We start from the raw sequence: 18,550 nt of genomic DNA, 5'->3' as shown, positions 1-18,550 counted from the left end.
AGCTGTTTGCTACTTGGAAAGCTGTAAAATGGTAGACTGCCCAATAGGTAGCCAGCTACCGTGCATTGGCTGAAACAGCCACTGAGCAGCGAGTCTACTGCAGAAGTCAATGAACATGGTATTTTACCAGCCAAATTAATTTTACGCTGCGATACTCGCAGCAAAGAAGTGTTATGAGATACAAAAGCTGCAAAGCGGAGAAATCACAGTTGATACATGGAGCGAAGGCAATTACAGACCGATAGCGAGTAATTTCGTAGGGACAAATCCAATAGACAGTCGGCTGGTCCTGCCCCTGCTCCCCCAAAATCCTTAGAAAAGATTTATGCTTATCGGTTCGACCCTAGATCGTTTCCCAGTGGGCCTCCCTATTCGGGATATGCAGCTGAGTTGGAGGCCCCACAGTGTCTCTAGTAGGGACCCCAGCAGCGACTGCAGCGGCAGCATGGGGCGTGGGGTCTGCGTTGCCCGTTGCTGCGGCCGCCGCACGAACCAGCTGCTGTTCCTGTTGGTGTATGCGCTGGTGCAGAGGCTCTTGCTGAGAGCTTGCTGCGTAGAGTATGGCCTTGAAAAGTGTTCTCCATTTCCTATAGGCGAGCTGCAGCTTCGCGTTGCGTTGCTGTTCCCTTCGTCTAGCTGCGGCTCCCTCTCGTTCCGCAGTGATTTGATGCCAGCGCTCTTTGACGGATGCGGCTGCAGTATCCAGTACAACCACACCGTCCCTCAGGGCTCTCCAGGCCCCAGATATATCCCGTTCAAATCCAATTACAGCAGGGGCCCATGCACCTCCATCGGAGGATCCCAGGATCTCTGTTACTGCCGTCTGCAGCGCCTGGCCTGCAGACGCTCCACTCAAGGCCGACCGCGCGTTCGCTTGTTGCCACTCCGCCACGGAGAGGTGCACAGTCCCCAATGGCACAGGGGCCTGCAGACAGACGCTCAAAGCAGCGGTGTGGCGGCAGAAGCCCACTAGAAGGCGCGGCTAATACTGGGCAGCAGTTTGGCAGCAGCGGCTCAGCAGCACGGAAATGCAATACTTGCACATGTCATAGCAGGAGAAAAAACGGAATGAGGGTAAAGAATTCGTAGAAAAACTTCCGCAGCCTCTCACAAGCTCCCCAACTTCGATTGTCCCCTGAGGCCCTGCTGGAACGCGGCCGTCGGATACTCTGTCCCGTTCCATTGGCTCCGTCTGGTGCTGCGCAAACAATCCAATCTCCTGCGTCTGCTGGCGCGGCTGCACCAGGCTTTCCTGCTTCTGGAGAGCAGCACGGAGACATGGGTTCTTTGCCGTGTAAGCAAGCCGACGGTGGCTCCACATTTGTTGTAGCGAGAGCTGCTGCTGTCTCTGTTCGTGTTGCTGCTGCCTCAACAAGTGCGGGTACCGTCGCAGCACTTGGGCAGTGGAGAGGGATGCAAGATGCGCAGAAGGGGGCCGCAGCTGCAAATAGTAACAACAAACATTCCCTACGTGGTTCTGTCGTACAAAAAAAAGGGGCATGCCTTTTTCCGATTCCCAGTCATCTACTTTGCCATATAAAAGCCGATATGAGAAAAGCCCATCATGTTTCCTGTTCATACGAGCATAGATGTGTGTGCTTGCACATGTATGTTGCCTTACCGCTCCCACTTTTAGGGTCTTAAGGGGCTCTTCGCCCTCTTTGACTCTTCGGTGTTCGCGTCGCCACTGCCTTGCCGTCTTCAGCAAAACCACGTCCCTTCGGAGAAAAACGGGCTCTCCCTCAAAAATAGCAACCCCCCGACTTCCGGGTGGCAGCCACTCGCGCTTATGCAACTAGAGAGTGAAATCCGAGGCGTGAGAACAGGCACACACAGACACACAGACAAATACACGCAAACATGCAGGCATGAAGCATTCCTGCTGAAGCCTCAGAACGAATCGGCAGTGCAGTTCATCGCAGCTCGAGGCAAAAAAACTACCCCGGCAGCGTAGGAATGGCCAAACGTGTCTCCAAGAGCACAAATGACCTCCGACAGGGCGTTTAACGCCTCGAACACTATAGCCCAAACAGAGAAGCCTGGATGATAACAGCGGGCGACTCAGACAGCACGCACTAGGCTCCGCAAGACAAACTTCGGACTGTCTATAAAGCCACGGCGCGCGGTGGGAAGCGGCTCGCTGGCGATGAGACGCTTCCGTTCCATCTCCTCAGCCTCGGCAATCTGTTGTTTCCGCTGCGCTTCCGGCAGAGGCTCAGGTGTCTCTTCCTTGGCTCCCAGACCCTCACCATCATCTCCCGTGCTTATGCCGTTGACTCCTAGGCTCCCTTCACCTGATGCTGAGAACCCCTCTCGCTGCAGGGCCTTGCGCACCTGCGCGCTTTCCCACCACTGATGAAGCCGAGCGCCTCGTTGTTGCAGCACCTGCTGCCAGCTGCAGGCAAAGGCAGCAAAAAAGCGAGCTCCGCAGAGCCCAGCCATTCCAAATGGCAGACTAAACACAATGAAAAATACAGGCCTGTCTAACCACCCCAGTACTCATAGACTGAAGGACCACATGCACTGGCTTTGCTTGTTATGGCGTCTCCTGCTTCCTGATAAGCGCGGAGCACGGTATTCTCTTGATCAGAGCCAACGGCGCCGGCGCATTGCGCTAGTCATTATAGCTGCCACTCCAATGCACGTAGACCCACCTCGATACGTATCTGTGGGTTACGTCTTTAAGTGTGCCGGAAGCCTCAACGGCCAGAACAAAACGGACTGTTGCACGACTCTGACGGTCTCCCGCAAGCGCCGGAGAATTTAAATGCTGTTGATCCTGATGATGTTGCTCCTCCTGTCCCTGCAACGAAGGCTGGAAAACCCGCACTTCCACGTGTGCCTCTTGAACATAGGATTCTCTATCCTGCAGCACCACTGCCGCAGCGGTTGCTAATGAAGCTTCGGCGGCTGACGTGATGGACTGCTGTTGCTGCTTCTTTTGTGCTTCCTCCTGCGGCGCCGCGCACAGCCTCGGCTGCAACAGTCTACCCTTCGCTTGTTTTCGGGCCCGAAGGAAATCTGAACCCAACAGCTCGCCACCTCCATAAACTGTTGGAGACTTATTTTGGTCGTTGCTGCTCCTGCTGCTGCCCGTAGGTGTCGTGGTGCCACACGCCAACAACGCTGCACAGCTCCGTTTCTTCCTGCTGCCGCTGCCACATTGTTTCCACGCAGCTGCAAACTCATCGGCAATGAGCGCTGCCTCTTCCGCCATCTCATGCGGCGCTGCAATAAGGGCATCAACGGCGCTGCTCATGGTGCCGCTGCTAGTGCTAGTGATGCTGCTGCCAGAAGGCCTCCCTTCCGTTGCATCGGCAACGGCAAGCATGAGCTGCTGCAGTTGCAATGGAGGATCTACAAGTTTTGCCTGTAGCCGCCACAGCAATGTGCGCAGCAATGGCAAACGGAGTACCCGCTCCTGCTGCTGTTGCTGTTGCTGCTGTTGCTGTTGCTGCTGTGGAAACACAATGAGGGCCAGGTAATCGGCATGCAAAAAGAGGATACCCCACCTCCCCGCATCCCAGTAACGAGGCCAGCGCAACAGTCCACGTGATAATTTTCGACAACCTAGTGCCGTCTCTGCTCGTGTTGCTGCTGTCCAAGCTGGGATGCCTGATGAGCAAGTGGAAGCCGTTGCTGCTGTAGCCTGGGCCTTGGAGCTTCCTGCTGCTGCGGCCCCCTCAGCCTCAGTCTCGCTGCTGCTAGTGCTACTACTGCTGCTGCCGGTTGCTGCAAGGAAGCGTCTTTTTGGCTTGGTAGTAAGCAGCAGGCCGCTGGTAAGGAAGGAAGCGCACTCTGCTGCTGCCGCTACCTGTTTATTTTGCTGCTGAAGCATGTGGTGCCGTTGCTTTCTTTCTTGCGCACGTTCCCGCAAAGCGTCGAGCTGATGCTGCAGTGTTGTGCAGCAACGTCTGAGGAACCGCTGCTGCACAGCCTCCTGGACAAGATCTCTTGCACGAGCAGGGCAAACGCCACCAAAAGGAGTGGCAGATGCGTTAAGAAAGGGCGTCGGGGGGCGGCGACCAGCAAGGACATCCGCGGCATCGTATATCGAGTGGTGCGGCCCCTTCAATACACAAGCTATCCAGCGTTTCTTTGTTGGGCAGAAAAATTCCCCCCAAACCTGCAAAGACTCGGGCAGCTGTAGCAGCTGCAGCGTCTCGCTGCGACTTAGAGGTGATAAAACTACGTTCTTGCCTACTTGGCCAGCTACTGCTACGCCTATTGTATCAAGGCGCTGCCTCCGGTGCGGCAACAAGCGTGTAGGAGCCTCCCGTATTCGGCCATCAGCTGTAAGCATCTGAGGGGCCGCCTTGGCTAAAGATGCTGTAGCTGCTTTTGTAATCGTAAAGAGCGAGTCGTACGGGCAGGCTTGCAGAGGGGTTTCCTGGTGTATCAATGGCCCTCTGCGTTGTGCAGCGGCCTTTTTCCGTTGGTTCACGTAGCTCTCTCCCTCCGCGGCTGTGGATGCGGCTGCAGACGCACACGGGGACTTCGCTGCAGCTGCAAACGGCGGGATCGGCAGACCCGCGGCTGCAAAGAGGCGGACGAGGCCCTGCGGCGGCGGGGAGAGACACGCGCTCTCAGCTGTGGAACGCATACATACACACGTCAGGAGCACGGCCCTCATCTGACTCAGCGAAAAAACGAAAAGCAGTCGCTAAAGCAGCAGCAGAGGCAAGAAGAGAAAAGGCTGCAGGAGAGCGACAGGAGATGCTTGGTGGTGCTCTCCGTGCTGCCGAGCGTGCAGTTTGCGCCTGCTGTAGGGTCTTCGCCGCTAGGGCATGCACTGTTACGTCCGCTCAACTTTCGGTGTGTCTCCTGCCGCTCCCCATACTGTTGCAAAGTACCTTCAGTCTTAGGTATACGGAGACCTGCAGGCGGCAGTTGCACAACAAGACGAGCAGTAAGGCCCAACGCTCGACAGAGGGCCACAAAGAGCTGCGCATCCATACGCAGGCAACCGCAACAAAAAGCAGCAACCACAGCCGCTCAAGAAAGAACACTATGATCAGAATTTGTGCGGTAAGAGGACGTAGGCTAACGCCGGAGAGCTGAAAAAATGTGTTGCTTGTCTTAGATTAGAGTGGGTAGGAGCAGCTGCTGCTGCTGGTGCTATCCCCGGTGGCAGGGGGCGTACAACAGCCAAAAGAGCGCTCGGGGCCTTGCAGGTACTGAGAGCTCGCAAGGACTTCGCCAGGAGAGACGAGAACCCAAAAGGGAAAGGGCGACGGCGGCCAGAAGCAAGTGGAAGTAGAGGATCTAGAAACACCGCGGCCCCGCTGGCAGGGTTGCCTGAATTTTCCCTCTTAACTAGCGGTTGCTGATGTTGCTGCATGCGTTCACACTTCGCTTGCTGCTCTCCTGCAAGGGCACGGTGGCATGGCACGGCAAGGAGTCCCGCAGCTCCCCCCTTTTGAACGGACGTGAATGCACCCGATTGCTCAGCTGAGAGTCTCGGGACAAGGGCCATCGCCGCAGCTTGCTGCAGATGCTGCTGTGCGTGTTGCGCCCTGCGCGTTGCAGCAGCAGCAGCAGCAGCGTGTGGCATAGAAGCACAGAAGAAGGGGTGCTGCAGGCGACCATCTGGCAGGAGTTGGAAGCTTGCTATAAAGCAGAAAGCAGCAAAACCGTCGGCTGGGATGTAGCAATCCCCCACTTTTGTATCCGGACCACCAGCACCATGTGTTGTTGCTGGTGCTTGTCCCACGACTGCTGCGCTGCATGGACTTGGTGGTGCTGAGCGCTGATCAAAATGTTGCTGTGCTTCCTCTGCTGTGGCTTTGGCTTGCAGGACCTGCTGATGCAACTGTTGTAGATGCTGCAGCAGCAGGCGCCGGCTTCGCTGAGTCCCTACAGTTTGCGAATCTTGCTGATTTTGGGCCTTGGTACAAAAAGCTATATACGATGCAAGGCAAGCACCCTGAAGCAGGGGTGTACAGCTGTAGCTGCCTTGGCTCCGGCTGCTACTGCAGCCTTCTAAAACTATGCTGTTGAGGCTCTGCAGCCATGCCGCCCAGCCAAAGAGCCACACCTTCTCAAGGTCCTGAGCCCTCCGTATGCAGGACGCTCTAGCCTTTCGTTGTGCTGCAGCTGCTGCGGCTACCTTTGGATCTGCCTCTGCCTTAGGGGGGTCGATGCCAGCACTGCTGCTGCCGCCAATCCCAGTGTTTAGGCTGCTGCTGGGAGCAATCGCCTCAGCGCTGTACTTGCTGCAAAGCCACGGGCTTTCTGGATGCAGAATCAGCGATTCCTCTCGATTCTGTGTGCCGCCCTCTGCCTCTTCTTCAAAGTCCTCTAGAGACTGATGCGGCACTTCTCCCAGACCAAGGGCTGCATCTAGCGAACTTCCCTCCTCAGCGACAGCATATGCAGCAGCTGCAACAGCTGCTGAATTCACTTCAACATCCTCATGTACGGAAAGGAGAGGGGCAGCATCGGGTTCTCGAAAGGAAGGGTCCCCAGGTGACCTTACCGACTGCCGAGGCATCGCCGGAGGCGCGACGGGTAAATCGATAACACGTAAGAAAGCCTTTCCACCTCTGATGTACTTGCTGGTATCGTCTCAGGAATCCAGGTGCTTCTGTACGGAGCAGCAGATCGCAGCGCTGAGGATCACCATCGCCTTTGCCTCACTGTAGACTGCGCCGCTGTGGAGGTACGCGCTGCACCGGCAACACCCTAGACGTAGGGTTCCAAAGGGTGCTACCATGTAGTTGCTCATTTTGTCACGCCGGATGGTGGTGCTTTTGCTTGGGGAGGGAGGCCCATCCGGCTGTGGTGGCGCATGCAAAGCGGAGAGGCCTACAGATCGCAGCTACTGCCGCAGAGGGGAGCCTTAAGAATCTAGTGCACGCGCGCGTGGCACCAGAACAACCTTTTTGTGTGGAGTAAATAGAAACAGCAGTGAGTCATGCCATGAGTTAGCTTACTACCGCTGCGGCCATGCGCTGCATTCGCTGGGCATGGCTGCAATCGAAGTGTCTGTGCAGCATCGGTAGCGCTGCCTTCACACAGACGCCCGTATGCACCAGCGGATTCGGGTGGACACTTTGAGGTTTTGTCAGCTGAACTTGATGTCCAGTTGCAGGCACGGGCTGATGGCGCAGCAGATATGCAAGTGTGCCTGTGCCGGACACCTTCTGCGCTACTTACAAGTAGACAGCAACAGCCGTATAAGGAACTCCGCTAAGCGATGAGAGCACCTGTACATGTTGCCTCTCTTCAGAAGAGGCAGTTGCTGCTTCCGCTGCTTCCACTTCGTACGCATCAAACTCTTCTTAGGACAGGGGTCCTGCAGCAACTTGCGGCTGGCAATGGACGTATAGCCGGGAAAGACTTCTTCCACAGCGACGGGTACAGCAGCAGTAGCAGCAGTTGCTGCTGCCATTCCCGCGGGGACTCTTTCTCGGTGGGCTCATCCCGTGTGCAACTGAGCACTCAGTTTCGGGGCTTCGCATCTGCAAGTGTATCACTTATCCAAAAACAGCAGCGGCAGCTTCTTGCCCCTTTGAATTCTCAAGCTTGCCCAGATTTGGTGGGCTTCCTTACTGCCTTTGACCCTGCATACACCCCACGTCTTTCCACGACTCGAGTGACGGCCGCACTTGGACGAATTGGAGCCGCAAGGGCAGCAATAGCAAAGAGAGCAGAGGCCAGGGCAACAAACGCGTGTGGCTTGTATGCATCTTCGCTGGTTCTCGAAATGGCAGCTAACGGGAAGCCCTTTCGACGGTGTACTTCCTCTTTTAGAGCTGCTGCAGCGACAGCCTCGGTGCAGCATAGCACGACAAGGCCCTCCGTTGGTGCTGCTGCTGTTTCGGGTGAGGCATCTGGTGGGGCCTTTCGTAGCGACAGTGGCACGTATAATGAGAACTCTGTAGTCTCGAATTACGCGCATGTGCAGTCGCTACTGCTTCAGCTGCTGCTACAGCCAAAGATGCCTCCACAGAATGTGCGCTTGGCCGTGTCCGCTCTACTGCGTCTTACCGGAGTGCAGCAACGCAATCAGCAGCAGCCAGGGGCTTTTCATGGATGCAGCTTACCGCAGCTACCGCGGCCTGCAGGCTTTCTGTTGCCCGCTATTTTCTTTCAACGTATGGGTGGCCGCCATCCAGGCGTGTCCCTGGGTGAAAATAAATCTCCTTGGGAGACTAAAGGGCAGATGCGCCAACGCGTAGAGCTGCTGCGCGCATACGCACTGCTGCTTCCGGCCATGCTGAGGCTAATAAATTCTGCTGCGGCCACTCCAACAGGAGGACAAGCAGCAGTAGAGACAGTAGAGACAGCACCAACAGCCGCTGCCGATTGTCCCTATCCGCACTTACTGAGACTCCACGTAGCAGATGTTATAGCTGCTGCTTCTGCTACTACACCCCGTGCTGCAGGGGAGGCCCGATTTACTGCAACAGCAGCGGCGACAGCTCCAGGAGTTAATGCTGCGCCGAGAACAGCGCAGACAACAGGAAAAAAGGGAGGGGCGGCGGCCCCTGTCGAAGTCATTGCTCACGAAGGGACGAAGCAACTCGCTGCTTTCCTTTGCAGCCGTGCATGCAGGGAGCTCCTGCATCAGTTTCTTCAGTTGCACCTCTTCAGAGCTGCTGCTGCGGAGGTGGCTCGAGCTGTGTCAGAACACGAGCAGGGCAGCAGCGACTGCACTATTGACGGCTTGGCGGTGCAGCAAGGACTGCACACGTATGTGTTCGCTCCAGTGGAGGCAACAGCAGCAGCACTGCGTGCAACGTTGTATGCAGAGATGCATAGCAGTGCCCAGTGGTCCCCCACAGGGGCACTGGACATCCTGGGTTTCCGTCTGAGCTGTAGACTTCTTGCCGCACTCGTACGCGCCTTGCAAGCCTCTAGTGAACTGCGCATGTCACGACAACAGCAGCAGCAACGGCCACAGCAAGAATTATTCACTGTCAGCGACCGCCGTCGCATAGATCCTTTTGTGATGCTTTGCTTGCGTGAGGTTCTAGAGCTTGCTCGCTGCAAGGGCAGCACCAGCATCAGGAACAGCCATAGTGGCCTCCAAAACACGCAGTATCCCGCTGCTGCTGCTGAAGCAGCAGCACCATTTGCCGTTTCTCCTCCTGAAAACAGCGAAAGGACCCTTTCAACAACTGCTGCTCCATGCCTCCCTGAAACGCGACAGCTGCTAGTCCTTTTTTTGCGTTCTTGTGCTGCCAAGTTTAACACAGCTGCAGCAGCAGCAGCCACCGCCGCTTGCGCGCCTCCTTCCACGGGAATCACTCGTGATTCGGGGTCTCCGAGCTGGCGAGACATTGCAGATGCAGCACGAGATGCATCGAGGCTCCAGGTCATCCTGCATCCCAAAGCTGCGTCGTATGCAGCAGGGGCAGTGGGAGCAGACGTATCTGTTCCCACTGCTCCTGCTGCCGAGATTGCGAGCAACACAGCCATTGTCTCAGAAGCGCAAAAAGTATTGCAGGCTGCGGCGGCATACTGCTTACCTCATGTGGCAGACATTCCCCCAGTTGACTTGGCCGCACTACTGTGGGCTGCTGCTTCCGCAGCGCACTGTATCCCTAAGCAGCAGTGGAAGCAGCGCCTGCTGCTGAACCGGCTGTTTCAAGCGGCCACCGCCAGTCTCCTCCTGCCGCTTCAGAATGCTCAAGTTCTACTTCAATCAGTGGCAGCTCAGCAGCATCAGGAGCACCAGAAACGGCATCAGCAAAAACGGGAACAGCAGGTTGCACCTTGGCAGATGCTAGCAGGATCCAGGCAGCTGCAACAAGCTGCGCCTGTGGACAAGTGTCTCCTGATCTGGAGTCTCCTGGTCTGGGGGCGGCCTGCTTTGGATGGCGCGGGTGTATCTACTGCCACACTTCCAGTGTGGGCTGTTGCTACAGAAAAGGACACGGAAACCTCGGAGGCTGCCAGGTGTATAGCTGGTGGTGCAGGGGTGGGTCCCATAGAGTGGCTGGTACTGGCAGCAACCTTTAGATACCAGTCGCAACAACAACAGCATCCTCTGTTGCTGCAGAGCAGCGGCGCGATGGCGCTTCATGCCCTGGCAGTACGGGCAGACGAGCTAACACGTCCCGCGCTTCCTTGCATTGCAGCGGCAGTGGGATCAACCGACTTGCATTGCCAGGAGCAGCGTTCAGCTGTCGAATGCGTCAGGGACATTGATGAGAGCCTCACAGGGAGATGTGCTGACCGCGAAGTTTTCGTAGCTTTACCAGAGGCGCCTCCGGCGACAGTGGGAGCTCATGCGGCCGTAACTCAAGCTCCTATCTCCACTCCTGCTGCTGCCACTGCGGCCGACAGGGCAGTACGGCATCTCTGTGGGCAGCTTCTCGCTGATTGTTGCAGGGTTCTATCAGAAAGCCGACTGCAGGTGAGAACGGGTAGTTCATTGCTGTTGCTGCTCAGGTTTCTGTTGTAGCCTTTGCCTAGATATTGGGATGTTGAATACTCCTCGGTGTTACGCTGCAGGCTGTCTCCTGCATTCGTCTACTTGCGTCGCTGCTGCACTCTGCGGCGCTTCTGACTCGCGCGAGTCACCCTTCGAGGTCTCCTGCAATGATGGGGGTCCTTCGAAGTGCTGATAGGGGCCTCGGTACTGCTGGGCCCTTGCTGATCTCTCAGCTGTTACGGCAGGTGTATGATGTAGTCCGGAAAGAGCAAACGCAGAAGCAACAGGCCACGCTGCAGTGCCGCAACCGTCTCAATCTTCAGCACCATCAGACATTTGTACCTGCGCTTAGCCCACAGTGCATCAGTCAAGTGGTGTGGGTTATGTCTGCTAGTGGAGTTGCTCATTTGCTACTGCTACAGCAGCTGCTGCTTCAGGTACTCGGCGTTGTGCATGGCAAAGTCTCCATTTTTTCTCTTCGCATTTTGTGTGCCATATAGGCTATTCGCTGCCAAAGAATGTAGCAGCATACGCCACTGGTCATGGTGCGTCTGTGCCTGTTGGTGCTCAGGTGCATGGACAGCTACGCATGCTGTCGGGGAAGCAGTTCACGTCGCTCATGTGCTGTGCCTTCGACTTGGGAGCGTTGTACTCTCCACTTCACCACATGGAACAGCAGCAGCAGCAGCAGCTATGGACAGAGCACTGCATGGGGTTGCAGCGCGCATTCTTGAAGGAACTGACAGCCCGGATTATGATGCATCAGCTGCCCCCGGAGCCACTCAGCGGCACTCGAGATGCATTGGCTCGAAATACGGAACCCGCTAGGCGTCAATTGTCCTGGGAGCAACGGCAACACCAGCACCAACACATAGACCTCTTCCAGTTGGCGTGCTGTCTGCGAGTCACTGCTGCTGCTGCACTGCAGACAGCAGCTGAAGCTCTGCGAGAAGGGCATCTGGGAGCTGGTGATACGAATGGGAAGGCAGCACTTGCACTCGAGGCAAGTATTTATCGTGCGCCTACAGGAGTCTCGCGCGCTGCTTTAGGGATTGCTGATGCACTTGTCGCTGCTAAACATCCTGCGGCCGTGATACCGCGTGCTGGGGATTTACTGCAAACTTTGGGTGACACCACGGTGTTTGTTTGTTCCAGGGTTTAGAGACAACAGAATATCTCCTACAGGCTGTTGATTTTATGCCTCTCGTCCTGCAGCGACAGCAGCAGCAGCAACACCAGCAACAGCAGCGCTGGGCTGAGCCATCGCCCAGAGTTGTGACTTATGGCCTACCTCAGGCAAGGCGCTTTTGTGTGTTACAGATTTTCGCACAGGGCAGAACGATTTGCTTGTGTGCCCCGTGTATTGGAGTGACTGTAACGTTAAGGTGCATTTGCTGCTTCTGCTACCGCTGCTGGTGCTATTTCTGCAGCTCTATCAAGCGGTACTTACTGCAGCCGTTCTGCGTAAGTGGGTCCCTCTGCTGAGGCCGCGTTTTTCTGCAGAGGCACCAGGAGACAGCGGAGCCACAACCCTACTTGCGGAGAGTGAAACTGCAGCCGCCTCTGCAGCTGTTAATGCTATTGCAGCTGGGGATGTTGTAGTGCCAGAAAGGGTATGGGAAGCGGCAAGGGCTGCCTTCCGCGATGTTTCATCTTCAACGACGGAGTCGCGCCCTCAGGTTTGCAGTCAGCAGCGCTGTTGCTGCTCCTGCCACTGTTGTTGGGCTTGCTGTCGCTATTCGTATACTAGCATCTTTATTTTTCTGTATGCGTGTGGCCTCCTCTTCTAGTTGAATTGAGCCATTTAATCGAGGATTACCTCGGTTTAGGTATCTGGTTTTGTCTCTGTTGTATGCCTCTTTTCGTGCTTTGACCTCTTCTTCGCGATGCTCAAGCTGACACAGTTTAGGCGATTTCAGTTCTTCGGCGACTGGAATTTTCCGTACCGTCAGGTGAGTAACATCAAGGAGCCTGTTTCGGTGTCCTGTGCAGCGCGACGTAGTTGGCTTGCTGCAAAGGCAGAATATCTGTTTCGAGGCAGAGTCAAGGACCCTGGAGGGCCTCTCGGTGGATTTCCGTATAACCTCCCTCCCCGCTCCTGAGTTGCAACAGCAGCAGGAAGAGCTACGCCTTTTGTTGGAGGTGGATGGACCGTCGCATTTCCTAGTTGAATGGTGGGTGTGTAGTAGCCGCACACGCTCCTAATGCTACTATTGCTTTGGCCTGCTGCCCCGATAGCGTGCCGGCTTGTCGGTTGTGCTTGCCACGCAGAGGATGATTGCGCTAGTGGTGAGGCCGAACTACCGAGGGTGCTGTTGCTGCTTTTGCCTCTCTAGACTCATTCGTGTTGCGTTTACGTGCTTGTTGCAGTAGCGAACCGGACAACTCTCCCAGGATTCTGTTGGGCTCTTCGCTATTCAAGGAGACGTTGCTACGTTTCCTGGGTTGGCGCCTTATGAGGCTGCATGCAACCGACGCCGCAAATGCAGCCCGTTGCGCTGTAGCGGCACATCAGGTGCTGCAAAAGCTCATACTGGAAACCTCCAAGCCCCTAGTAGGGGGTTTTAAAGGAATGTGCAGCAGCACCAACCACGGCGAGATCAGCCGTGCGGGCAGCGGACGATGGCTGCGTAACCCTAAGGATAATGGTGTGATGCCTTTTCTGCAGCGGGTCAAGCTTCTGCACAGGCAGCCATAGCAAGTTATTTGCCGATATACGAGCATAGGTTCCCGTCCACTGGAGCTTGAAGCCCTTTGGCTATGTTTGCCGTTCTCTGTTGTGCGTCCCTTCGTTAGAAGCACACGTAGGAGACAAGCCGTGCTGGTACACTAAGAGTTTTGTTGTTTGACGACTTGCATACAATCCGTTCGACGTGAAGGGTAGACAACGAGCACGGGGTGATAGATAGAAGTCGATTAATACTACAGACGGGCAGCAAAGGGAGGTGAATATACCAGCTGGCGCACCGTTGACTAGGGATTGGGCCGAATTGGGGTGTAGTATTCGACAGCTAGGAAAAACCAGAAACATGGGATAAGCATGAACTGTTAGGGGGCAGAGGTTACACTCCAGACAACAGGAGACTGCGTGGAAACTTGTCCCAACGAATTCTCTTTGCCGGCCTGTAGCTAAGTACTATTTTATGATCTGCTGTATCTACTTGGCACTGACGCAGGTTCAGAAACGCAGAAGCAGTGTTCCACAAGCAAGCTTAGTGTTCTTTGCGACTTTTGATGTAGCACGTTAGATGTGGGAGAGCTGCACAGCACTACGACACCTTGGTAGCTTGGCTTATTTCCACAGACGTCCCATACCAGACTACCGGCAAACAACTAAGAGGTCTCAACAGCTCACGATATAGACACTGGAAAGGAGTTATTATGAGACGATGAGGGGACCGCCCTTCGGTTCTTCCTAGTAGATTGCCAGGTGCGTAGAACAAAGGGAAGGCCAGCGGGATCCTAGCAAAGATGAGAAATAGTCGTTGGGGATAAATGTTCGGATAGACTGGGGGGGAACATACTCGGAATAAGCTGAGAAATGTAACTGGTCTCATGGCTATGCAGCAGCTGGCTTTTTCCAGGTTCTCGATTTGGTTGTAGAGTAATGCAAGTTTTGGGCCCTGCCGTTGGGCCTTCTAGAGCAGAGTAGGCACTTGTAACATTGTAACTCGCCTTCCCTCTAAAATCAATCAGCTGCGATTCCGACATATCTGTAATTGTTTTTAGCCTGGAGACGTCGGTAGTGTTTATTGGTCAAACGAGCTGCAGTTTTGTGCTATAGGGCATGGCTTTGTTGAAGAAATGAGAAAAGCAGCGCCCCTGGGGAGCGCCTACAGCTTCAGGGAGGGAGATGAGAAAAAGCCTAGGACTCTGTAAGAGAGAGGGCTGTTACTTTCTTTGTTGTATAGTAGTTTATGAATATGGGCACTCTGGTGCTGATTCATGACACAAAATGGCGAGCAAGGGCAAAAAGCATATCAGGTGAAGGGTTGCACACAGCTTTCGGGTGCAACTATACGACCGCAAGCGCTCTAGGCCAGCTACACATAGCATGCTTATCAGACGAAATTATATGCAAGCTCGATGATGTCGAGTGCTGCAAAGGGGCTTACGACGTCATGCCGTGCGGTGTGGCTTACGCCTCATGTGGTGAGCGCTGAAACAGAAATCTGCATAGCACTTCAAGAAAAACCCGCTCAGCGATGAAGTAATCACTATGTTAAAGAGTGACCAACAGGGGGTGTAAAAGCAAGGGAAATTTGCCCGGGCCAAAGACTAAACACGCGGCACAGGAAGGAGCGTGGGCGTGATTGTGGCAGAGGAAATGGCATCATGTTCATGCCATCTTATAGAGCTGCTGAACACGTAGACAGCAAAGTCTAGATGTTAAAGCAATAGTATACAGGACTCTGGCTCTAACACAAGCATTGTCCCCCATTGTTGCATGCATATACATATTATCCATGCGTTGCATGCAGACAATACTCAGCATGCATCCAGCTGTTGGTAACAAGCAACTTTTGATACCTGTTACTGTGCCTCATTACTTTGCAGTAGAACATGATCAAGGCTAACGTGTCTAGCCATAGCTGCTTATTCACTGTGCGCAAAACGATGAATGTTCCTGCACAATCAGAGCTCTAGCGCCTTCAAGAAACAGGGTATGGACCTTACCAAGATGAGGACTGATTCTGCCGCGTTACTGTTACGAAGGTATTAGACGGTGATCTTAAGTACACATTCCAGAGCCTCGGACATCATAAGACCGGCATAGGACCAGAAAAAGACTCCCTTCCTAGTGTGTCTACGTGTGTTGATTCCCTGTGTCTTGCGGCAGCAAGTAGATCGTTGGTGTATCACTAAGTGAGCTTTGTTACACTCAAGCCTACATGTGGACATTCCTTACATAGGGCGTTACAATGTGGGTCCTAAGCGGTGTAGCTTATGGGAAACCGGCTTGTCTGCTTGGCGTAAAACCGGTTTTGCATATGGGAGTGGCAGTCCAAGTAGCAAGCGCTGACGTGAGGTACTAAAGCATATGTCTGCATGCGTGCAACTGAAGCCCTATGCTTCTGAAGGTAGCGGAAACAGTGGAAAGCTTTTGCTAACAGCAATATGAGGAGGCTTATTGTGCGTAGCTCTGCAATACGTATGTCTACACGTGTCAGCGTACACATAGGTGTCTTTCGTAGACACTTGTGTAAGGTACACATGTGTTTACAGCATTGCAATAGAGCATGTATGTATAGCTACCGAAGACAGCTTATTATGCATACAGATGCATACTATTCTAATAACTGCACACATAACAGATATACATCTATATCTGTCTACGTGTAGGTGTGAGACGAGCTTTAATGGTGACGTGCTGTAGATCTACCTGGGCAATGCTACTGTGTCGACATAGATGGGCATTAGTCGCACGAAGAATCTGCAGAGGCGGCCAGAAAACAGTGGCCGCTCGAACCCACACATCAGCTTAAATTTTAAGCCTCCAATTCTCCCTTGCTTCGAGACCCCAATGTCCAAGCGCGCAACATCAATGCATGCTTCCTGATGAGGAAACCAGTAATGGTTGATTGCTTCATGCTGTGGTTGCGGCACTGAACTGCCTTCACGGATGTTTTACCAAGGCGCAGCTGCTGCCTCGGTGCACCGATAACAGGAGGACCTGTCTTCTGGTTGAATTTTGTGTAGCCCACAAAAACCAACTACCCGCCTTCTAAAAAGCAGCGGCTTTGGGTGACCTGCCTCCTCACACGTTCCCACAGCGCAAAGCTAAACATACAATGCATCAAGGAGGTCCTAGACTGTTTTGATCGGCACCGGGTTACAGGGTAGGATATGAATGCGTAACACACCCTTTTCTGGAATGCTACCGGCTTGGAATCATCACTGCTGCAGCTCTGCTCACCACTGCCTGTACTACTGATGTGATTGCTGTTGCCCAGGCCTTTGCTGCTCATTTTTCCTTTGTTATCTTGAGACTGGGGCACAGGAGTCTTTGAAAGCACGAGCTCTACCACATCATCAGCAGCAAAAAGATCCCTCATAGGTTCGCCATCCTGCTGCTGCCGCAGCTTTTCAAGACGCTGCTGCTGCACTATTTTTTTCTCCAGTGCTGCTTTTTTGGGTGTTTATGCGGCGCAAAGGGCGCATCTGCAGAGCCAGCAGCAGACGCACTGCAGCCCTTTCTGTGTAGCTGAAACGAAGTACAACAGAAGCAGCCACAGTACGAGCAATTGCAGCATTCACCCTTACCTTCGGACACACTTCTCTTCACACACTGCTCCTCGTCCATTGAAGAGGCCGGCTCCGGTTGTTGTGCCGGTGATGGTGGTTGTGGGGATGCTCCTGCGGTAGACGGCTCATGAGCAGGTGGTGAGGCGGCAGCAGTTCCTGAGGAGGCAGCGGCCGCCGTTTTTGCAGAGGGGCGCTTTTGCACCATCCTTTTGCTGACCCGCTGCTCTGATTTAAGCTAAGACATCTCGAGCCTGTTGGTATTGCTACGTTCTGGTGCTGCTTTCGCTCTCTGCAGAGTCTGATGTACCCGTTGCACCTACTGTTTGGGTAGAGTAGAATGAGCCTTGCAAACCGCTGCTCCTGGCGCTGCTTTTAGCGACTACATTGCTGGAACAGGATCAGACGCAATACCAAAAGTTGCAACAACATAATATCACTAGAAGGTACACTTGAGAGCTGCACTGCATCTATCCAAACACTTCATGTTCATGGCAACAAAACGAGTAAGATGTAGGTTGAGCGTCTTAAGTCTTTGCTTATTATTTGTCGCCTCAGGTGTGTCCATGAGCTTTGATAATGTCTCTCGTTTCAGCGGTTATGGTTGGATGCATGCACATGTACATAGGGATGGCCACCGCTTCTGCAGACGGATATGCTCTGTCTGTAAAGGTAGTCCTCTCCTGCGGCAGCAGCAGCAGCACTGGCTATGCAGCCGAGCATCTACAGTAGGCGTTGGAGCAGCGATATTGCTATTCTTTGTTGACACTCTCGACGACTTCGAGCAGGAGCCAACGCCTGCCATCGAGGATCAGGCCATTCGAACCCGTGGGCCTCAGGCACCTAGCCCGCCGAGAGGATCCGTGGAATTCGAAGTCTTGCATGGAGGGTATCGTGGTGTTCGAAGGCTGCCTGAAGGGTTAGGCCTAATTGATTGAGGTCCAAGAATAGCGTTTGGCTGTATGACAGGAACACGCTCGTGAGGTCGATGCGCTCTTATTTCTTTGTGCCACTACTAAGCGAAACTTAGTCTCTGTACAGCCCCTCTTCTGTATGTGTATGGCAAGCGCTGCCAAGCAAGTCAACGGCTTCAAAGTCCAATCTGTATGATTTCTGAAAAGTAGACGGTCACATTTGATATTCTGCCAACCACCACTTGAAAGTTTTTGTGATCGTCCCAAGCCTCAACAGTTATTCGCTAAAGTACAAGATTTAGGAATGGTGGCTTAGAGCCTGTTGTTATGCAAGCAGTGCGCATGGCGCTAACACTGCAGACAATCTTACTGCAGAGAATGCATGGGCGCGCTGTGCATATAGAATATCCAAGAATAACTTTTGCCTAGGCATATGTCGCTATGTCGTAAGCCCCAAAATGCCCTACTTACAGGGTGCCTCTTAGACATTCCCAGACACCTGAATTATGGGAAAGCCTGGGATTATGTACAGAATCTAACATTAATGCTCTCATCAAATCCAATAGGAGCATGCAAGCCTCATTGAACTTCAGCAGTAAATTGGGGCGGAGGTAACTCAAGACTACAGCCTGGGTGTTGTTGGATACCAAATCAAGCGTTTGCATTATGATTCGACTCTAGGTGTTGGTGTCAGCCCTCACGCGTTTAGCCGCGCGCATTAGCAGCGCTATATGGGCACGCAAATCTACTAGCGGCATTCAAATTAGCATTGGAGTCTCGGTACACCCTAATTTCAAGGCGATCGGGGGGGCGCGCGGACACTACTTGTCTATTGCCTTTCGCTACACAATCAAGACACTACGTGAAGGCGCTCAGTAGTGGCCATGGCATATGGCTTGTGTTGGATTGTGTTATATGGCAAAGCAGAGTTTACGATGTGGTCCGTACTCGGCCTCCTTTTGCTTGATAGCTCCAGTCCTACTGTGTATAAGGTCCACTGCCTGCGGTG

General features: G+C 53.9%; 2 protein-coding genes across 2 annotated transcripts; one reads left to right on the top strand and one right to left on the bottom strand.

Moving 5' to 3' along the window:
* Positions 1 to 343: 343 nt before the first annotated feature.
* LOC34621526 lies at positions 344 to 7,393 on the bottom strand. Its single transcript, XM_026337035.1, has 8 exons — positions 7,312 to 7,393; positions 5,144 to 6,543; positions 4,854 to 4,944; positions 3,938 to 4,590; positions 2,655 to 3,829; positions 1,622 to 1,763; positions 1,112 to 1,441; positions 344 to 925 (listed from the first exon to the last, which is right to left on the bottom strand). Exons 1-8 carry the CDS (start codon positions 7,391 to 7,393, stop codon positions 344 to 346), a joined length of 4,455 nt encoding a protein of 1,484 aa, XP_026192820.1.
* Positions 7,394 to 8,167: 774 nt separating this feature from the next.
* Positions 8,168 to 13,777, top strand: LOC34621525. Its single transcript, XM_026337034.1, has 9 exons — positions 8,168 to 9,833; positions 9,915 to 10,300; positions 10,465 to 10,758; positions 10,956 to 11,474; positions 11,540 to 11,695; positions 11,815 to 12,063; positions 12,377 to 12,558; positions 12,758 to 12,958; positions 13,633 to 13,777. Exons 1-9 carry the CDS (start codon positions 8,168 to 8,170, stop codon positions 13,775 to 13,777), a joined length of 3,798 nt encoding a protein of 1,265 aa, XP_026192819.1.
* The last annotated feature ends 4,773 nt before the right edge of the window (positions 13,778 to 18,550 follow it).

Source organism: Cyclospora cayetanensis, unplaced genomic scaffold (genome assembly GCF_002999335.1).
Source record: "Cyclospora cayetanensis isolate NF1_C8 unplaced genomic scaffold, CcayRef3 CcayRef3_contig_160, whole genome shotgun sequence".
In the NCBI taxonomy this organism is placed as follows: domain Eukaryota; phylum Apicomplexa; class Conoidasida; order Eucoccidiorida; family Eimeriidae; genus Cyclospora; species Cyclospora cayetanensis.
Note: the sequence above shows the minus strand (reverse complement) of the source record. Positions and strands in the feature narration are given on the sequence as shown.